This window comes from Dioscorea cayenensis, chromosome 14 (genome assembly GCF_009730915.1).
Source record: "Dioscorea cayenensis subsp. rotundata cultivar TDr96_F1 chromosome 14, TDr96_F1_v2_PseudoChromosome.rev07_lg8_w22 25.fasta, whole genome shotgun sequence".
Classification (NCBI taxonomy): domain Eukaryota; kingdom Viridiplantae; phylum Streptophyta; class Magnoliopsida; order Dioscoreales; family Dioscoreaceae; genus Dioscorea; species Dioscorea cayenensis.
Genome location: NC_052484.1, coordinates 19,291,456 through 19,309,224, shown reverse-complemented (window position 1 = coordinate 19,309,224; position 17,769 = coordinate 19,291,456). Strand labels below are relative to the sequence as shown.

The window sequence follows — 17,769 nt, the reverse complement described above, 5'->3', positions numbered from 1 at the left end:
CTCTTCATCCATCATACAACTATACAAGCAAATTTTTTACAGGGGCATATTAGTAATTATCCAAATTTTCAGGTACATATAAACACTTTTTTTTACTCTCTCTATATTTATACAAGCATGCTTATGCCATGCTACTAAACTTAATTACAATGGAAAATAGAAACTCTATCACTTATAAGATTAAACCTGTAATTATCAAGTGATAATTTGTAATGAAGTATGTATCTTAGAACTATCTAAGAATAATCTTCACATTGTTTTCTTTTTTGGTGATAATTGATTAAAGTTTACATCTTTAGAGAGTTTTATTCCAATGGGTCTCTTATTTTGTACCTTACTTCCATTCAAAGGCAAGACATTTCCAAGTTCTACTTTGCCAATTGTACCACTTTCTGGCAGCATTGAGGCCTAAACAGCTCATCCTTTCAATGTTTGATGGTCTTTGATTGGACCATTTGTTCTTTTTCTCATGTTATTAATTTGTTGTTAATGAACTTCATTCAAATCACTGTTGAATATTTCTGGTGTTCTTGTTTGCAATGGACAGCATGAAATCAAAGGGAAGCTTATGTCGAATCAGAAAATGCGTGTTCGATCTACTGTCAATGGAGGAGGAATTAGTCGATGAGAATGACGATAATTTTGAGTTTATCAGAAAAGATCTCCGGCTGAAATCGACTTTCCTGTACTTTGATCTCAGCCAAATTATATCAATTGCCGGTGATGAACACAAGAAGGCTTCACTTACTCATCTTGCCAATACATTGTTCTCTTGTATCGAAAAGGTAATCTAATCTAATCGGTTTTTTTCCGATGAAGCAGAATATTTTCATGCTAATTGAATCGATTAATGTGATTGCAGCTCGGCAATGCATTGAAGAGCAGGAGAGTGTCTTTGATTCAGATACATTACCATGATGCAGCTTTAGCTCTTCAGGAAGTGATGACTGCTCTTCAATTACTGCATGGAAGAAATGAACGAAAATGATCAATAGTTATTTTTGTAATCTAAGTTCTAAACAACCTTAAGGAATTACTGCATTTTATATTTTAAGTGTTATTTTTTGTAATCTAATTTCTAAATCATCTTAAGGAATTACTGCATTTTAATTTAAGAGTTTGCAAGATATCTTTGTCTACAACTCCATGCCATACCTTATCCAGTCTAATATGTGGATGAGGATAGACAAGCAGAACCATTCAAAGATATATTCAAGAAAACAAATGTTATCTCCAATGGCATTGATTTCCAGCTCCTCAGGCTTCTTTGTTTTCCCTGCAAACTCTAAACCATTCAAAGCTCCTCATGAGTTTCAGATAAGATTTAGCAGAAGAACAGCAACTACTGCAACAGTTCTCCTGGTAAACGAAGCATTCTCGTATTCGAACAAAGCTTTGTCATTTGAGCTCCAGTTTACAGTTCCGGACCAAACACCAGAGGAGGCGTATGCTGGGATACGGAGTCATGCACAAGACCTGCTGCAGATTAAGGTTCTGATTGATTTGCAGTCATGGAAGGAAGCGCAGAAGGAGCTCCGCCGGAGTTCAGCCTACCTGAAACAAGATCTTTATACAGTAATTCAATCAAGACCAGGAAGTGAGAGGCCACTTCTAAGAAAACTTTATTCCAATCTCTTCAACAATGTGTCCAGGGTAACAAGCTATGGCATACATAGTTCACTGTAATATTTGCACAACATTTGATACAGATATTTCTGCTGATTCTGAACATACAGCTAGATTACGCGGCGAGAAGCAAGGATGCAGCTGTAGTACAAGAATGCTACGACAACATCGTCACCGCTATTGATGAGATTTTCGCAAGGATATAGCAGATACAATGTTTCACATTCATTTAAAGGCACACCACCATTGCAAAGATCCTGCCATTTCAATTCATTGAGCAACTCAGAATGATTGATATTTGATGGTAAGTAATACTAAGGTCCATTGTAGACTTAGAAACAATTTTGTACCTTGCTTTCAGTTTGACGAATTCCATCTGTCGATATTTGGGATGATTTCTTCTCTAGTTACATTTACAATAAAAAATAGTACATCGTATTGAGATTCATCGGCCCTAGGAGGAATAGTAGTGCGTATTGATATTTATGATTTTGCTAGAGAGGAAAGGACAACGAAAACTAAGTAAAAGAATTGATTATGTTCAAGAACCTAAAAAATAATTTTGTTCCAGGGTTCCCTCTCTCATGAAGTTACATAGACGTAGTTGTCGACTAAATACCGGGTGTATCTGAAGATACTCGAGTACAGGGGAAGAGGGCTTTATTATCTGGCGCTTGGATAAATAGCTCAGTATTGCTTCAAATTCCAGCATGGGATTCTTTACAAGTTCCTCGTGGCGGGCATTTGTACATGAGGGTGCAAGCACCACCATTTTTCCCAGCATTTACAGAAGAATTCACCTAATTACACAACCGATCACGACCCGCCGATGGTAAGTAGCCAGCATGCTGGCTCTTGCTTTAAGAGGATGCACTGCGAGTTCTGAAAAAATATGCCTGCATATATACGAAAACCCGCAAGTGATAGACATATATGGTGTTAGAACTCTTGCTAGAGTAAAAATCTTGTCATAAACAATAGCTCTAGAGATTTTAAAGTTAGCATCAGAACACACAGAAAAAGAGTTATATATAGACCATGCTTTCATGCCTTGATTTTTCTTTGAGCATTAGATATCTATTTTCTAATCGATATACTTCTTGGAGCAGACCATGTAAATATCTAATACATATTGTTTCTTCGTATTATAATGAAACAAAAGTACTCAAAATTTTTAAAGCATTATTTCTCATTATTAGTTCTTTTATTTAGAAAATGAAAGTGAAAATGATGCAACATGCAAAATTCTCTAACGATCAAAATAGAAAGTAAAAATTACCTGATTTGCACCAGGTATAATGACGTTGACAAGGTCGTCATTTATTGAAACCGGCAATGGAGGCATCTGGCTCATTATTCCAGGCATCTTACTCATGCTGTTCAAAATAATTAAGTCTTTACAAACATCGATGAGATTTATATTAACATGATTGACATGTAATTCCCATACAATAACAACTAGATGTATGCATGCTTTGCACCAACGGTATACCAGTTAAATTATTGGAAATGGACATGTACGTAGGCTAGCATGTGGACATATACAATAGGAAATGCAAAGACACAGTAAATAAAATTAGCAAGTTACATTGTACCTTGTGAGGATTGTTGCAACATTGTTTCTCATGCGATAGAAAAGATTTATATTATCCTGTAACTGCAAACAAAACAGAGATATTTCAAAATAGAAACACAGGCAACACAAGTCTTTCAAATAGATACCTATCAGAATGACAATAATGGAGGTCAAACCATAGATGTCAACAGAAAAAAAATGCAATTAGTAAGGAAAATTTAAATGGCATCTAGATAATTCAAACAGTAATGAGGGTGTGTTGCTCTATCTTAAAGAAAAGGGTAATGGCCATTTATGGATGAACTGATCAAGCAATTATCATGAAACCAACCTATTTATTAAGGTTTCAGCTAGTAAAATGTTAAATGTTTTCAGTGTGTGACAGTGCCAGGGAAGCTTTTGACCATGTTCATTGTTCATTGCAGAACTAAGCTCAATGCACAGTAAACATTGGCCAATGACTGCAAATTTCATTCCTTGTTAAATAAGCAGAAATTTCCTAAAAGGCCAGACCAAACCATTTCAGCAAAATGAACCATATGGCTTGAAATAGAATGAGACGATGTTACACCAAAGAGAACCTCTGTCCATGACAGTAACAACCTAATTTTTAAGGAATCAGCCCGGTTCAAGAATAAGCTGTTAACCTAACCAAGTCCCTCAATAAATTATTCAACACGCCTACCTTCAACCATTTTGGGGGAAAGAGAGCTCAAGGTGGTGAAGGTTGTGATAGGGAAAAAATGGCAAGAAACATAAAACTATCAATCAAGAGGCACATAAATATATAATGTGAACCTATAAGAATTGTTTTAAATTTTTTTTTAAATCACAAGTGAAACGAAACATCTTTCCAATTGAGGTTAGCAGTGATGCTTCATGGTTGAAAACCAAGTTTTCCTAACAGAATGAAATAGCAAATAATCTCTCAAATCAGTAAAAGGAAAAAGATGCCACCACCAACCAACAGAAACAATTTTTACCCACATACCTTGAATGTCTCCAGATTAGATGAAATTTGGCTTAGGACTCGAGAATTTTCATCCAAAAGATTCTTAGTTGCACCATCAATTGCTGGGCCTATTAAACAATTACTTTGGATAAGTTTAACATCAGCAAACAATGAACAAACAGAAGAGACTTATAAGATAATTAAGTCTCTCAGCTAAGTAATGCTGGACAAAGCATCAGATTGGATCAAGTAAATTGCACAAACATAAAATATACATATATCAATGTATTTCTCAACATCAAAACCTCACATAATAGTTTCTATAGGAAAATTAACATGTGATAAAAATTAGCATGAGACCTGTGATAGGCACAAACTTTTCTGGTTAAGGGAGTATTAACAAGTAAACAATGACTATGTGATACAGAATGTTATGAGCAAGGTGGTCTATGCAGAACTAAAGCAAACAATTCAGATACCTTCACGCAAGAACCTATTATGAGTCATACGTTGCATCAAATGAGCATAGCCGAGCATGTTGCCTGATGGAATTGAACTGATATTCACCTTTGGGAAAGAATCCACCATTTTTTCCTGAAGAGTAGCTCATCATTAATACACCAGACTCAAACTACATCCTCTAATATTGCTCACAGAATAATCTCAAAGAAAAACCACTTCAAGTTTGGGTATGATGATAGTTTTACAGAAGGAAATTAAATTATTTTTACATTTTTTTAATTAAAAAACTCTAATTGACTTTCCTGAATTATCTGGAATTAATTGCTCAGAGACCAATCCAAGAAGTGAAAAATTTTGCTAGCATGAAAAAAGAGAGTTCAGAAAAAATAAAAGCTAAAGGTTAACTATAATGATTAATAATAGCATAACTATACCTTCCTATCTTTGATCTTCTTCCCCATATAACATTCTTCTGGCTTCCGCCGTTTACCATTTTCTTTCTTCTACAAATCAATAAGAAAACATTATAAAGATATCTCAGCAATTTGAAACAAGCAAACATTTAAAGAACTCAAATAGAGTAACTTAAAAAAAAACAGACCCAATTCATTTGTTGATTAAAAATCTGAAAATGTATTAACAATAAGAAAAAAAAATCATAATATTAAAAGTTAGTTTGTTTTTCTGATCTACATGAGAGGTATACATTTATTTATTACCATGTTATTAGCATCTGAGAATAACAGAAGGAACAGAGCCAACAACTTCACTGTTATTAATGCCTCTGATAGTTTATAAGAAATGAATCCAACAGTTTAAGAAAACAAGTCGAAACATATAAACCTTCTCACACCATTAGTGACTGCTAACACATCCAAATTCAACTTCTAATACCAAATTCAACCTAATTGGCTTGAAACAGCAGTAACACAAGGCCTTTTAAAATTCAAAGGCGCCATGGAAACAGTGCCTCTATATTTTGCTATACTGACTTGTCAAAAAGGAGTTGCAGATAAAACTAATACAAGAGTCAAGACTAGTTCAGCATTTTTTTATAGTGAGATGAATTTAAAAAATTATCCTAAAAACTTTTTAATAAAGAAGTAACCATTGACTTGGATAAGATTAAGATTTACCACACCTTAGAACTGACAATTCAAAAAATAATTCAATGACTAAATGTGATTGTTTCCTCATGCAGCCTATATATAATTATATTATGATTGGGCTTTTTAGTCAGGGAAACTGGAATATTATCAAAGCCAATTTCAAAAAGATGATATAGACGAAGGTTCACCCTTGATTAGGTCTCATTCCCCAACGTATATAGTCCAGCATGGGATGCCCATATGCCAATTTTGAACTTTCACTATTTGCTGGCTGTCAATAATTGACAACAATGAATTTGATATTACTTATTTAGAACAAATCTGGAATTACTCTGGTCCATATATCAAAATTCAAATTGTTTGCATGAATGAGATTTGGTGTCCTTACATCCTGAAGAAATACATCAACACATTTGACAATGCTCAATATCTAGTCAAGCAAAGCGTCCATGGCAAGATCAATAATTTTTTCCAGAGTGTTCTCAACATGGTTAGAATACTCTCACACTAAGGGCACAAGTTGCTTAAGTCTGGTAATCTATTCAAGGAAAAGCTTGTTGTGCCCTGTGGTAGAAGTGAATGTGCTTATTTCATTAACCAAAGACTGAAGCAGAATTGTAAGCAAAATGGGCAAAGAAAGGTAATGGACACAACTTGTTTAACATTTGTATGCACAATTAAATTTCAAAGAATTTTGAAATAGGCAGAATCAATGTTCTTTTTAATTTGTTAATGTATGTATAAGCAATTAATATTTTACAATAAAATGTCATGCTGGTTGGGAAAAAAGACAATAATGAGAACTACTGCATTTCAGTGCTGTAATATATTAATTACTCACCGTCATCCATCGACACCTCAATGCAACATCTCTCACAGTTTTTTCACGCAGCATGGCTGCTATCTTGATGTACTTCATGATATTAGGTTCATTAGCATATCTGAATAAACCAAAAAACAAATTAACAAGGATAAACTACATATTAACATACAAAAATAAAGAGTGTTCAATTGCATATATGATATTAAAATTCAACCAATCAGAAAAGGATTGATCATACAACCCAAAGGTTTGAGTTCACTAAACGTAAAAATGCTGCTATGACACAGAATTGCCAACATGGTGCAGCTCAGTTTTGCCAAATCTCATGGCATCATTGGAGCAAAGAAGGATAAGTGCCTACGGCATTAGTTTTTGGAATATATGTTTTGAGTCAAGAACAGAACAAGCATACTAATACTCAAAGCAGCAGAATATATGCTAAAGGAAAAGAAACATGACCGCAGCCATCAACATTCACTATAAAAAATAAAATCAAAAAATCAAAAATCAAAGCCATATCACTGAACTACCTACTTGTCAAGACCCTCCCTCAATATGGCCTGTTCCTCCAAGGACCAATCAACAGCCAATCCTGTATCATGCTTGAGACCTGGTAGTGGATCAAAAAGGATATTATTGCCAGAAGCGGTCCTGGGAAGAATCACTGAGGATCCATTTCCCATCATGGTTGGATTACCGGACAGGAGCATTCCAGTGCTACTGCTGATGGCTCCGGAACTGTTCATCCCTCCCGGAACCATCCCTGTACTACTGTTCACAGTTCCCGACTGAAAAGACACCAAATGGCTATTGTAGAAAGAAGAAGGAATCAATCCTTGGTGAAAATTCATGTTTGAATCCGCAGCCATTTCCAAGGAAAAGATCCAACAAACACTAACTCATCACAAAACCTTGCTGCAGGATCAAAATGGAGTTTCTGCGAAACTCATCATTTTGAACTCATGCTCCAGCTCACGAACAAAGATTTTCAAAGCAAAAAAAATCTCTCCTTTCCAGCTCTAATTCACTCCCACACCACCACCCAAACCTTCAAAATTTAAAAACAACAAAAATTCAAGGAGAATCCAACTCCAAGCTCCCACCAGACAAAACCTGAAAAACAAAACCAGCAACAACCAATCAGATTTCACAACCCTCCAAACCCCAAAAAAACCCTAGAGACAAAACCAAACCAAAACCAATCAGCCACGCAGAACCCCTACAAAAAACAAGCCCATCGCCACACCACCCCGCTCCAACCCAACCCTCTAAAAATCCAATCTTTCCATAAAAAAACCCAAAGAGAACACCACCCAAAACCAAATGCACGGATCCCTCCCAAGAAAAACACCACCACAACTAACCTATAAAAAGAGAGAAACAAATTCAACTCCAGAGCTAAAAAATAAAATAAAATAAAACAGCAACCTTCAAAAGCGTCAAAATAAATCAAAACAATATCTTGGAACTCGTCGAGGGTGGTGGGAATCCCGAGAGCTGCATTCGTTGCCAATTATTGCATGGATCTCTCCACCAAACAACCCAACCTTTTCCTCGATTTCTTAAACCATCCAGACTAAAAATTTCCCTTTTTTCTCTCTCTTTCTCTCTCTCTCTCCCTCTCCCTCGATCTCGCTTGGCTTCGCTTAATTAGGGTTTGGCTTCTTGCTTCCCTTTTCTGCAACTGGGTTTCAGTGCCCATCCCCAACTCCACTACGCCTCCAAAACCCCTGCTTTTGTAGCCTCGTTTCAGAAACCGCCCTTCGAGTTGCTACTAACTACGATAATGCCACTGAGAGGACTAGGTGGGGCCCGCCTTTTCTGGTGGCGCGAACGAATCTGGACGGTGCGGCAACGGACGGTTGAAGATTGCGAAGAAGCTTGATCGGACGGTTGGGGGTGGCCCAGTGGTTTTCGGATAGCTTAGCATGGGCAAAAGAAAGACATTGGAATGTAGAATCTTTGATTTATGGTTACCATTCACCAGTTAACAACTGGTTTCTATAAATAAATTTGGGTTCGGATTATTTATTTATTTATTTTATATTTTTATTTTATTTATTGATAAAACCGAATTTATACCACATCTCATAATTATAGTTTTGTTTTGTATGATATGTGGTTTTATTCCAAAATAAGTGATTGATGATGTAAGGAATAAAAAATACATATATTCTGTTGATAATTCTGGTGTTAGATTAGACTTAAAAATTATAAAAATTAATATTGACCAAAAATGATATGAGATGTTATTTGAAAAATAATATCGCTTGATTTTTGTGGGATTTAGGATCTCCGATCTAGCCCTGCAAGCGAGTCAGATGACTCTCTCTCATGGTGCCCAGCACCCTGTACTTCATCTATTTTTTGGATGATGCTTTTTTTATTTTTTTCTTGTTTTTTTGTATTCTCCTGACAGGTTTTTTTACTTTTTTTATCTGTGTCGTATATTTGTACTCTTTTTTTATCAATAATGAATTCGTGATTTATACAATTTTTTTAAAATAATAATAATACTAAACATAATAAAAAAAAATCTTGATATAATATGTTATAGAAGTGAATTTGTTGCTTTGAATTTGTATGATTTGAGTGCATATTTGCTATTTTGTATGAAAAGGAAACCAGCTCATTTACAGTATACCAATACACATATTGACTCTTGTTTAAATTAAAATTATAATAATAGTAATAAAAGTGTACCCAAAAAAAAATGAATTATTTATTTTATCTTCTGAAAACGGAAACAGTACCTCCAAATACAAATAGAAAAAGAAAACCTGTTTAAGCTTTAATAATTAAAAAAAAAAATTCAGAGAACCATGACATCAGCAATATTGTCGTCTATAGCCCAACTTCTTCCCAATCAAATATTGACACCTGGCGAAACATGATTGGAAAGGCGTGACGGCATAAACTCCACCGGAAAAGATGCACGTGGATAGTGCGTTCCCCAAAGAAAGATATGGAACCCACACCAGCAATAAATCAGAAATTTCTTTTTTTTTTTTCTTTTTTCTTATTTAAAAAAATTCCTATAATTATATTATAATATAAAACTCTAATATTATTTCATGTGTAAATAATAATGATAATAAACAATATATGCACTGACCGAGTTGGTTTTTGGTGTTCCAGTCCAATAATTGGATTAAGACTTTTGAGTTTGGTTGTCAAAGTTCAGAGGGTTTTTTTTTTATTATTCTTTAATATAAAATGAACCATCAACTTTTTTTATATTAAAGTCAAATAAAATATTGTGACGGTGACCACATTATTATCTCAAATTTATTTTGTTATAAATAAAGTTAATTACTTTGAACCAATATTTTAGATTTGATAAACAAATGAAACGAACTTGAATATTTTACTTTTAAGCTGATAATTTTATTTTATTAAAGATTTGAATAGAAAAAATAAAAAATAATGGTAAGAATTAAATTTAAAATTTAAAGTTTATAAAAAAAATTAATGTTAAATTCTAAAACCCTTGTTATCCCTTCTCTGATCCTCAATCTTTACATCACCTTGTTTGTCTCCAATCATGCTACTTATTACTGAGGCACATGAGCTCAACTCATTAAAATTTGGCTTGAGCTCGAGCTCAATTACAGGCCCTAACTTGGCTTAAGCTCGAGCTCGAGACGAGTGTAGTTGAGCTTTAGCTAGACTAGGCTCACTCAAGCTCATTTCATTTACACACTTAGCTCCACTCACACCCCTCAAAATATTTAAACCATTAAAAACTATTAATAATATTCATCCCTATCTATAGTTTAGTTTATCTTTATTCCATTAAAGTTAACATTAAGCCTCTTGTGCAATCGTACGAATTACTTGTATTTTTCACCTATTATTTATTAATTTCTTAAGTATAAAACAAAGTTTAAATAACTTCTTGTGAGCATAAAATTATAGATCAAATTTTTGTTAAGGGATGCATAAAACAACTGACTATATCACCTTAACATACAATCTGTGACATTGTATCTTGAGATGGAAAATAATTCATCACAACAAAGACAATCAAATATTGTAAAAAATATATTTTCCTACTTTTTTTTTTATGGCCCATTTTGGTGACAAAATACTAATAAAAAAATAATATTTATATATTTATTTTGAATTTTGTTCACTTATTTTTTTTCCTATATTTTTATCTATAAATTAAATTTTTATAATTTTTGAAAATTTTTTGCAAGAACCAAGATAGCAATTCATCATTCGGTCAATGGCTTTGAATTTTGCGCATTTGCCTAACAAAAGTAATCACACGTGTCATAGCCAGCGCTTCTAACTTGGACGGGACCACAACGGTTGTATATATATATTTTTTAATTTTTGAAAATAGGACACCTAACTGACTCTTTTGTTGAGCACTTTTGAGGATTCATATTTAATATTTGAATAATATTATTTTCAGTAAAAACTCAGATCTCACTATCAAATGATATTCCTTCCTCTTGTTGGTATTTACCATATATAAGTGGATTGGTTGCAAAATAAAGCTTGAAAATGATGTGTACTTAGTTTGTTCTGCACAATATTTTAATGCAAATCAAACAAAGACCTTAGAAATAATTTTTTTAAAAAAATAATGCTGACTCACGACATTCATACATGAATCAAATCTGGTATCAATTTGACCTCCAAAAACCAAATAGTCCCAAAATTAGTAATAACCAAGGCAATCACCTAATTCAATTTACCTGAATCCAAGTTGATCATCTGCCTATATTCACTGATGTCAATCAGATATTTCAAGTATTCTACATTTCAAATTCAAAACATAAGAAATTTTTTAACTAGAGTAATTTTATACTAAAACTTACAGTTTTAAGTTGTCATGCAATTCCCTAGTTGTTCTTTTTATTTAGTTTAAATATTTTATTTGTTAAAATCGAAAGAAAAAAAAAACACACTTAGATGTTCTTATTAAGTCTACCATCAATGAATAAAACATTATTTATTAAAAATCAAACCGAACCGAACCCGAACCCAAACCCAACCACAAACACTAGTTAGACCATAAAGGAAGAAGATAATGGCCACGTCCAGAAGAATGGCTAAGGGCAGAAAAAAACCCTAAACAGGACCATCACAAATCAACAAACCTAAAAAAATAAATAAATAAATAAATAAATAAAGGAAAAGCACAAGAGTCCTCAAACATTGGGGGTAAGAAAGTTCCTCACCACCAGCCACACAAGTTACCTTTCCTCTTTTTTTTTCCATTGGTGGGGGACCATTGCACTTGCCTCAAGACACATCCACATCCAATGGAATTGAATCTGTCCAAGTTCCCCCTAGATTCTCTCCAACACCACCCAAGATTCTCTCCAACCCACACCAATCCATACCCTGCCAACTACTCATCTCATAAGCAAAAGTATGAGAGATAATGTATTTAAAAATTAGGATCCTTGGTTTGGCTAGCTCAGTACTAATTCTAAGTTGATCATAAAGTACTCAAAACAAAAGATCTGGTTATTTACTTAGAAGAATCTAACATGAAAGGTGATGCCTATGTTTTCATTGTTTCAAGAATGACTTGTTTCCCACTAAGGTGATCCCCCACATGGTTTGCTTTGCCACTCTGCTGCCTTGTTGTTAGGCATGGGCATCTCCTCTTCCCCTCTGCAACCTCCCCAACTTTGATTGATGCATGCATGGGTCCTCCTTGAGCTGTGTTTAACAACTTCATTCATTCTATTTATTCATCATGCAGATGATGCTTTCTCATAATTTCTATACTAGCCAGTGCAATATGGACCCCCATGTCACATCTGACATGCACAATAACTACATTATACTAAACTTTAATTAGTGTTCGGTTGATGGGATTCAATATAAATCCAACATGATAAAAGCAACACCCTAAATACCAAATATCACTACCTTAGTACCATCTTCACAGAATGAGCACAAACATGGGGGTTTGGTGATGAATTATTAACATGCAGTTTGAGATGATAGTGGTATGGATTGCCATTAAAAACAGCCATATATAAAAAGTGGAAGAGGCACAAGCTTTGGCCCCAACCATTTGAACAAGCACAAAGAAAAGAGAGAAGTTTGGCTAAGTGGTTACCTTTTAATGAAAAGGGAGGGAAAGTAATAGCATTTAAAGTAGGAAGACAGCATTAATAAATATCACAGACAGGAGCAGAGTCATCTTTGCGCTTAGGAGAGAAAATTAATAGTACTACTTTCTTCATGTCAAACAAAAATTTGGTTAGGGCACTAACCTGAATAGAAATGACTCCAGGTCAGCAACAAAAAATAAACTCATTGCACCCACCAAACCTGAAAACAAAAATGCACAATGGTAGGTTAGTGACGACATCATTGAATTTAACTTGTGATGGAAAAACCTACTAATGTTCATGGAATCATGTAACAAAGGACCACGACCATTCAAAAAAAAAAAGGGAATCAATTGACCTTTTGGCCAAGGCTGCTGGAATGAATCTCTTTAAAGAAGGGCAAGAAAAAAACAAGGAACACAAGAACAGTAGGGTGTGTTCAATCAATCATCACAAAAGGCTGTGAGCATATTCTGTCATTTGAACAGGAGGGCCTGCCTATTTCCCCACTTGCACAAAAGCAGACAATAGAATGCGCCATTGAAAAAGTATACAAATGCAGTGACTGTTCAAAAAGAAAATTATTCCAGAGAAGAATTCGGTCATTTCAAAATCTGGAAACTGGACTTGCTCCATGGGATGCTTTTAGTGTATGTATGCCTATTCATACCTAGTGGTATTTGAATTGCATTAAGAAAGCATGTTGATCTTCACAAGGACTTGCCGTAGAAAAGGGAAAAAAATAGTAAAGTTCTTTCACATAAAAAAAGTGACCCTAACTGAGAGAGAATAACTTTTACCTTATAACAGTGAGGGGCGAAACACGACCACCAAGTGCAAATTCATCATATGTAAACTTTAAAAAGCAAAGATTTTGATAAAAACCAGTTGTCTAATCATGACAAAATGTATCAAACAGTACAAACTCAGGTTACAAAAGTTCAACAGCCTAAACAGCAGGAGAAATGTAATGCAGTAATAAAATTGCCCTGCCATCAGCTTGAAAGAAGCTTTAAATGATACCGATCTTGTTTGCCACATCAAGAGCATCATAATCAGGAGTCAATCTGACATAAGCCTTCTTGGTCCCATCAGGGCCTATTGAAGAAAAAGAATGGTGTATATGATGATGATCATCAAAGATAAGAAAATATCAAATGGTTACTAGCCGATAGTAAACAGATATAAGAATTTTAATGCAACTGACCTAATAAGGGTGTTTACTTTCTTTGCCTGAATGTCATACATTTTCTTGACAGCGCCTTTGATCTTCTTCTTATCCGCCCGGATATCCACAATGAACACCAGGGTGTTGTTATCTTCAATTTTCTTCATAGCAGATTCAGTGGTCAGCGGATACTTGAGAATCTGATAATGGTCCAGCTTGTTCCTTGGAGCGGCGCTAATTCTGGGGTATTTTGGGTTTCTTTCTTTCTTCAGTGTCTTTGGGCGATGGAAGGTTACAGAAGTACGTATCTTCTTAGATTTTTTTTTTAGAGTAGAGGCTCCAGATTTCACAGCCTTGGCAACCTTCAATGCCTGTGTTTTGCCATCAGGTTTTTTGGAGGTAGCTGATTCAAGATAATTGGCATAGCATCAGTGTGTGAAACATCACACAGCCATAGATATTCTGAAAATAACTTGTGGAAAATATATAACATAGCATGACAATTAGTTACAATGATCATAGAGACTCAATATCATCATAGCTAATGATTGCTCTAGAACATACTGGTGTCAATTCTACAGATAATTTCAAGAAGTGCAATGAAATCACAGAGTGGCTTCAGTAAAATAGACACATTAGCAAATAATAAATTTGTATTTGCAAAAAAATTGCAAAGACAAGAAAAGTCGCATATTAGTGCAGGCAGGAATACAAGTGATTGCTCCAAGAAATGGGAGTGATAACATCCAAGCACACCAAACTAGTTCACATACAGTAAACAAATGGTTGAGATCTCACACCTCAACTATAGTTATTCTTCATTTTACACAAAAAAAAGAAGGTTATTTGCAATAATTACATATGATAAGAAGTGATTTATAGGCTAAGTTAACCAAAAAAAAAAAAGAGAACATTACATGCCAAAAGTCAGAAACACAAACTCAATGCTGTGAAAACTTTCCAGACCACAATCACTTAGTCTAAGTTCCGATCATTGCGACAAATATCACATATTCTACAAAATTAAGTTTCACATTCTAATTCAAATAGTTTATTAACTCAAAAAAAAAAAATTGCTATGAAATTAGTAAGCCTTGTTTTGCTCAAAACCACAGTAAATTAGTGTAACTTACCGACTAACAATAATGTATAAAGCAGTTATGTCATTATGAATAATGAAAGGAACATATGCATTCACTAAAAGAAAACAAGATTTGGAATCCAGAATTGCAAATGAAGAAACATTAAAATATTGAGAAAATATTTGGATAAACCTATTGTTTACACTTATGAGAAAAGCAACCTATAGGGCATTAAGACATTAAAGGAAGTCCAAACCTTTAGCTGGTGGAGCCATCTGGTAGTTGCAAGATATCTATCTCAGGTAAGTACCTAAACTGCAACAAATGTAGCAAGTTAGGATCATTACATAATGAACAGAAACACTAAACTTGCTCTAACAGTTGACATCAAGCAAAGAACACACAAAACCAATATAAAAAAGCATAATGTTTTCATACCTAATTATATCAATTAGTTTATGAATTCCACTGCCTACATCAACCATACAGTAAACCACACTAAGTATGAATAAATATTTTACCAGATTTTTCCTATGAATAGTGCCATCAACTGTCCACTCAATAGTATCAGCACTCAAATAATAAAAATATACCTTTCAATTGGAGGTCAATTTCCTCAATGAGGTGGTCCCAATATCAATAGTAGAATTCACACAAAGGGGACTTTACTGTGGCATAAATACATATGCGCATGCGTACACAGATATACACATACAGACAAGGGGATATGTCAGAGATGTGTAAGATTATATGAATGGATGATTAGCTTTTGGTCTACAATCTGAAAATCTCACTCTGTTCAACCATACCCATTACTGACAACATTCTACCCGACAATAACAAAATGAAGATCATTTAACTATAAAGCTTACAGTAACAGAAAAAAGCAATTTGATGAAAGAAGAAACAGGGAACAATATTCACATGAAGAATGAAGTGCATTTGGAGCAAACTTTCAATTTTCCCTACTTATCAAACCAGAATGTCAGAAAATTTCTTCAACGTAAAGGACAGAAAAAAAGAGTCAAACCTAATAAAGATATTAACTGCCACATCATTATCACTATCTGCAAACTTCAGATAGCAAATACCATTATCCAATATTACACCCAAAGATAGAAAAACCTAAAACTAACACATTATAGATATCTCATGCTAGTCATAAAAAACACAGTTTTGCCTCTTTCCTCTAATTCTAAATACCACACTGCATAAATGTTTACTTGAAAAGGGGAATATCCTATAGGAAGCATTTTATTCAGTAAATAACACATAATTAGGGGTTGATGAAAAGAAGATGAAAAACAAACAATGAAAAGAAAAATTATATTCTTGTCTTTAGTTAAATCAAGAAAATTGAAAGGATATGCAAATGAAGTAAAAAACACATAAGGAAAATCTCTCTTCTTTTATCATTTTCTATTTATCATATTCAATTCTTTTATTTTCTTCCTCCCTGTTTTACATCAATCCAAAAACAGGCTCAATGTCCAACCTAACATCACTGTCATAAAAAGAAATTATGATAACACAAATTAATTACGACAACCAGACTTACAGCTACTCAATGATGTTGGAAAAATAACAAAAGCTCCCCAAAAGAAAAAAAGGGTAATAGATCTCCCTCCTTGCATTTGTATGATAAAAATTAGCCAAAAGGAGATGCTCAGAAAATCTAATTCATTAACTTTAAGTTGAGAATTCAATTAAAAAAACATAAGAAAAAAATGATAATAAAAACACTACATAAATATATCAATAAAATGTTTCTCTGTAAGCATGATAGTGACAGACATGGACAACGTTACAATTTCTGCAGGTGATTAACAACTTTAGCCCAAATAAGACATGAATTTTTAATGCATGGTTTCCTTTAGTCTTCTTTTAAGCATTTGAAGGCAAATAGTTGCATTATGATAATTGAATAAAGTCCACTTTCTGGCAGAGAACGCTTTACTCTGGATATACTAAATAAAACCCCCACTAGTTTGACCCAAAGCTCCAATAACAACTACTGTGATTTCTCAAGAGATGTTACCAAAAAAATTTAACCTTTTTTTTAACGTGTTACATATACATCACAAGTGGCTAACTTACCAAAAGCACATGTACTACAAACATTAACCAACAAATCTGCATTCAGCTAAGAAATTTCTGTCATCATAAAACTCGGACTCAACGAGACTAAGGCAAAGAACACGTGCAAAGAAAACACTGGTTGAACTAACCGACTCAAACTATATGATTATTTTAAAAAAAAAAAAAAATCAAATGTTAAGCATAACAAAAGCTGAAATACTACAGGAAATTGCAGAACATATAAAACAGCAACATAATGCTCTTGAATTTTGAAAAGCACGAGAAACAAATCCACTTTCTATGCCCAAAAAACATCAGTTATACAAAATCTAGGTTTCCCAAGACATAAGGAATGACAATTCCTAGAAGCACTTCTCGTTCAAACCCTAATTCTAAGAACCCCAACCGTGCATGTCCAATGACTCCCAATACCACACACACCACATCACCCGCAACAATGGCTAATCCACTCTCGCCACCGGCATTAAGCCGCACGAATCCAATGCCACAAACGTCAATTTTCAAGAATTCAAGCATCATTTAGTTGAAAAAAAGAAAAAAAAATACAAAACTCCATATGCACTGAAAAATCCAGGGATCAAAAGTGAAACATCAAAATGCGTCCTAAAAGATCAGGCATTGCATTGAACAAGCACACATATAGCATCCTAAAAACTCCGAAACACTAATAGATCGAATCTAGGGTTTCTAACGTCGAAGAACGAGTTTACCTGATGAGAATGCAAGCACTGCTCCCGCCGCTCGACCGGAGAAACCCTAGCTCTTGATCAGAGAGGGAAAACTAC

General features: G+C 34.1%; 4 protein-coding genes across 7 annotated transcripts; 2 read left to right on the top strand and 2 right to left on the bottom strand.

Annotated features, from left to right (window-relative positions):
• The first annotated feature begins 226 nt into the window (after positions 1-226).
• On the top strand, positions 227-1,131 carry LOC120275449 (photosynthetic NDH subunit of lumenal location 3, chloroplastic-like). Of its 2 annotated transcripts, XM_039282023.1 has the most exons (3): positions 227-430; positions 548-785; positions 863-1,130. In XM_039282023.1, exons 2-3 carry the CDS (start codon positions 549-551, stop codon positions 986-988), a joined length of 363 nt encoding a protein of 120 aa, XP_039137957.1. In that variant the 5' UTR covers positions 227-430; position 548; the 3' UTR covers positions 989-1,130. The 2 variants fall into 2 exon arrangements, with proteins under 2 accessions (XP_039137957.1, XP_039137956.1); XM_039282022.1 differs by lacking the exon at positions 227-430 and having other exon boundaries at positions 447-785; positions 863-1,131.
• Positions 1,132-1,161: 30 nt separating this feature from the next.
• On the top strand, positions 1,162-2,739 carry LOC120275448 (psbQ-like protein 3, chloroplastic). The gene is made up of 3 exons (XM_039282021.1): positions 1,162-1,653; positions 1,737-1,930; positions 2,198-2,739. The coding sequence occupies exons 1-2, from the start codon at positions 1,171-1,173 to the stop codon at positions 1,830-1,832; spliced, it is 579 nt and encodes a 192-aa protein (XP_039137955.1). The 5' UTR covers positions 1,162-1,170; the 3' UTR covers positions 1,833-1,930; positions 2,198-2,739.
• Positions 1,610-8,273, bottom strand: LOC120275446. Of its 2 annotated transcripts, none has more exons than XM_039282020.1 (10): positions 7,977-8,273; positions 7,083-7,661; positions 6,567-6,666; positions 5,051-5,116; positions 4,634-4,748; positions 4,194-4,282; positions 3,222-3,283; positions 2,906-3,002; positions 1,977-2,522; positions 1,610-1,883 (listed from the first exon to the last, which is right to left on the bottom strand). In XM_039282020.1, exons 2-9 carry the CDS (start codon positions 7,415-7,417, stop codon positions 2,487-2,489), a joined length of 900 nt encoding a protein of 299 aa, XP_039137954.1. In that variant the 5' UTR covers positions 7,418-7,661; positions 7,977-8,273; the 3' UTR covers positions 1,610-1,883; positions 1,977-2,486. The 2 variants fall into 2 exon arrangements, with proteins under 2 accessions (XP_039137954.1, XP_039137953.1); XM_039282019.1 differs by having other exon boundaries at positions 5,051-5,119; positions 7,977-8,272.
• A 5,209-nt stretch (positions 8,274-13,482) lies between these two features.
• Positions 13,483-17,769, bottom strand: LOC120276510 (60S ribosomal protein L23A-like). Of its 2 annotated transcripts, none has more exons than XM_039283268.1 (4): positions 17,695-17,769; positions 15,141-15,199; positions 13,841-14,205; positions 13,483-13,730 (listed from the first exon to the last, which is right to left on the bottom strand). In XM_039283268.1, the coding sequence occupies exons 2-4, from the start codon at positions 15,157-15,159 to the stop codon at positions 13,647-13,649; spliced, it is 468 nt and encodes a 155-aa protein (XP_039139202.1). In that variant the 5' UTR covers positions 15,160-15,199; positions 17,695-17,769; the 3' UTR covers positions 13,483-13,646. The 2 variants fall into 2 exon arrangements, with proteins under 2 accessions (XP_039139202.1, XP_039139203.1); XM_039283269.1 differs by having other exon boundaries at positions 15,141-15,194; positions 17,695-17,759.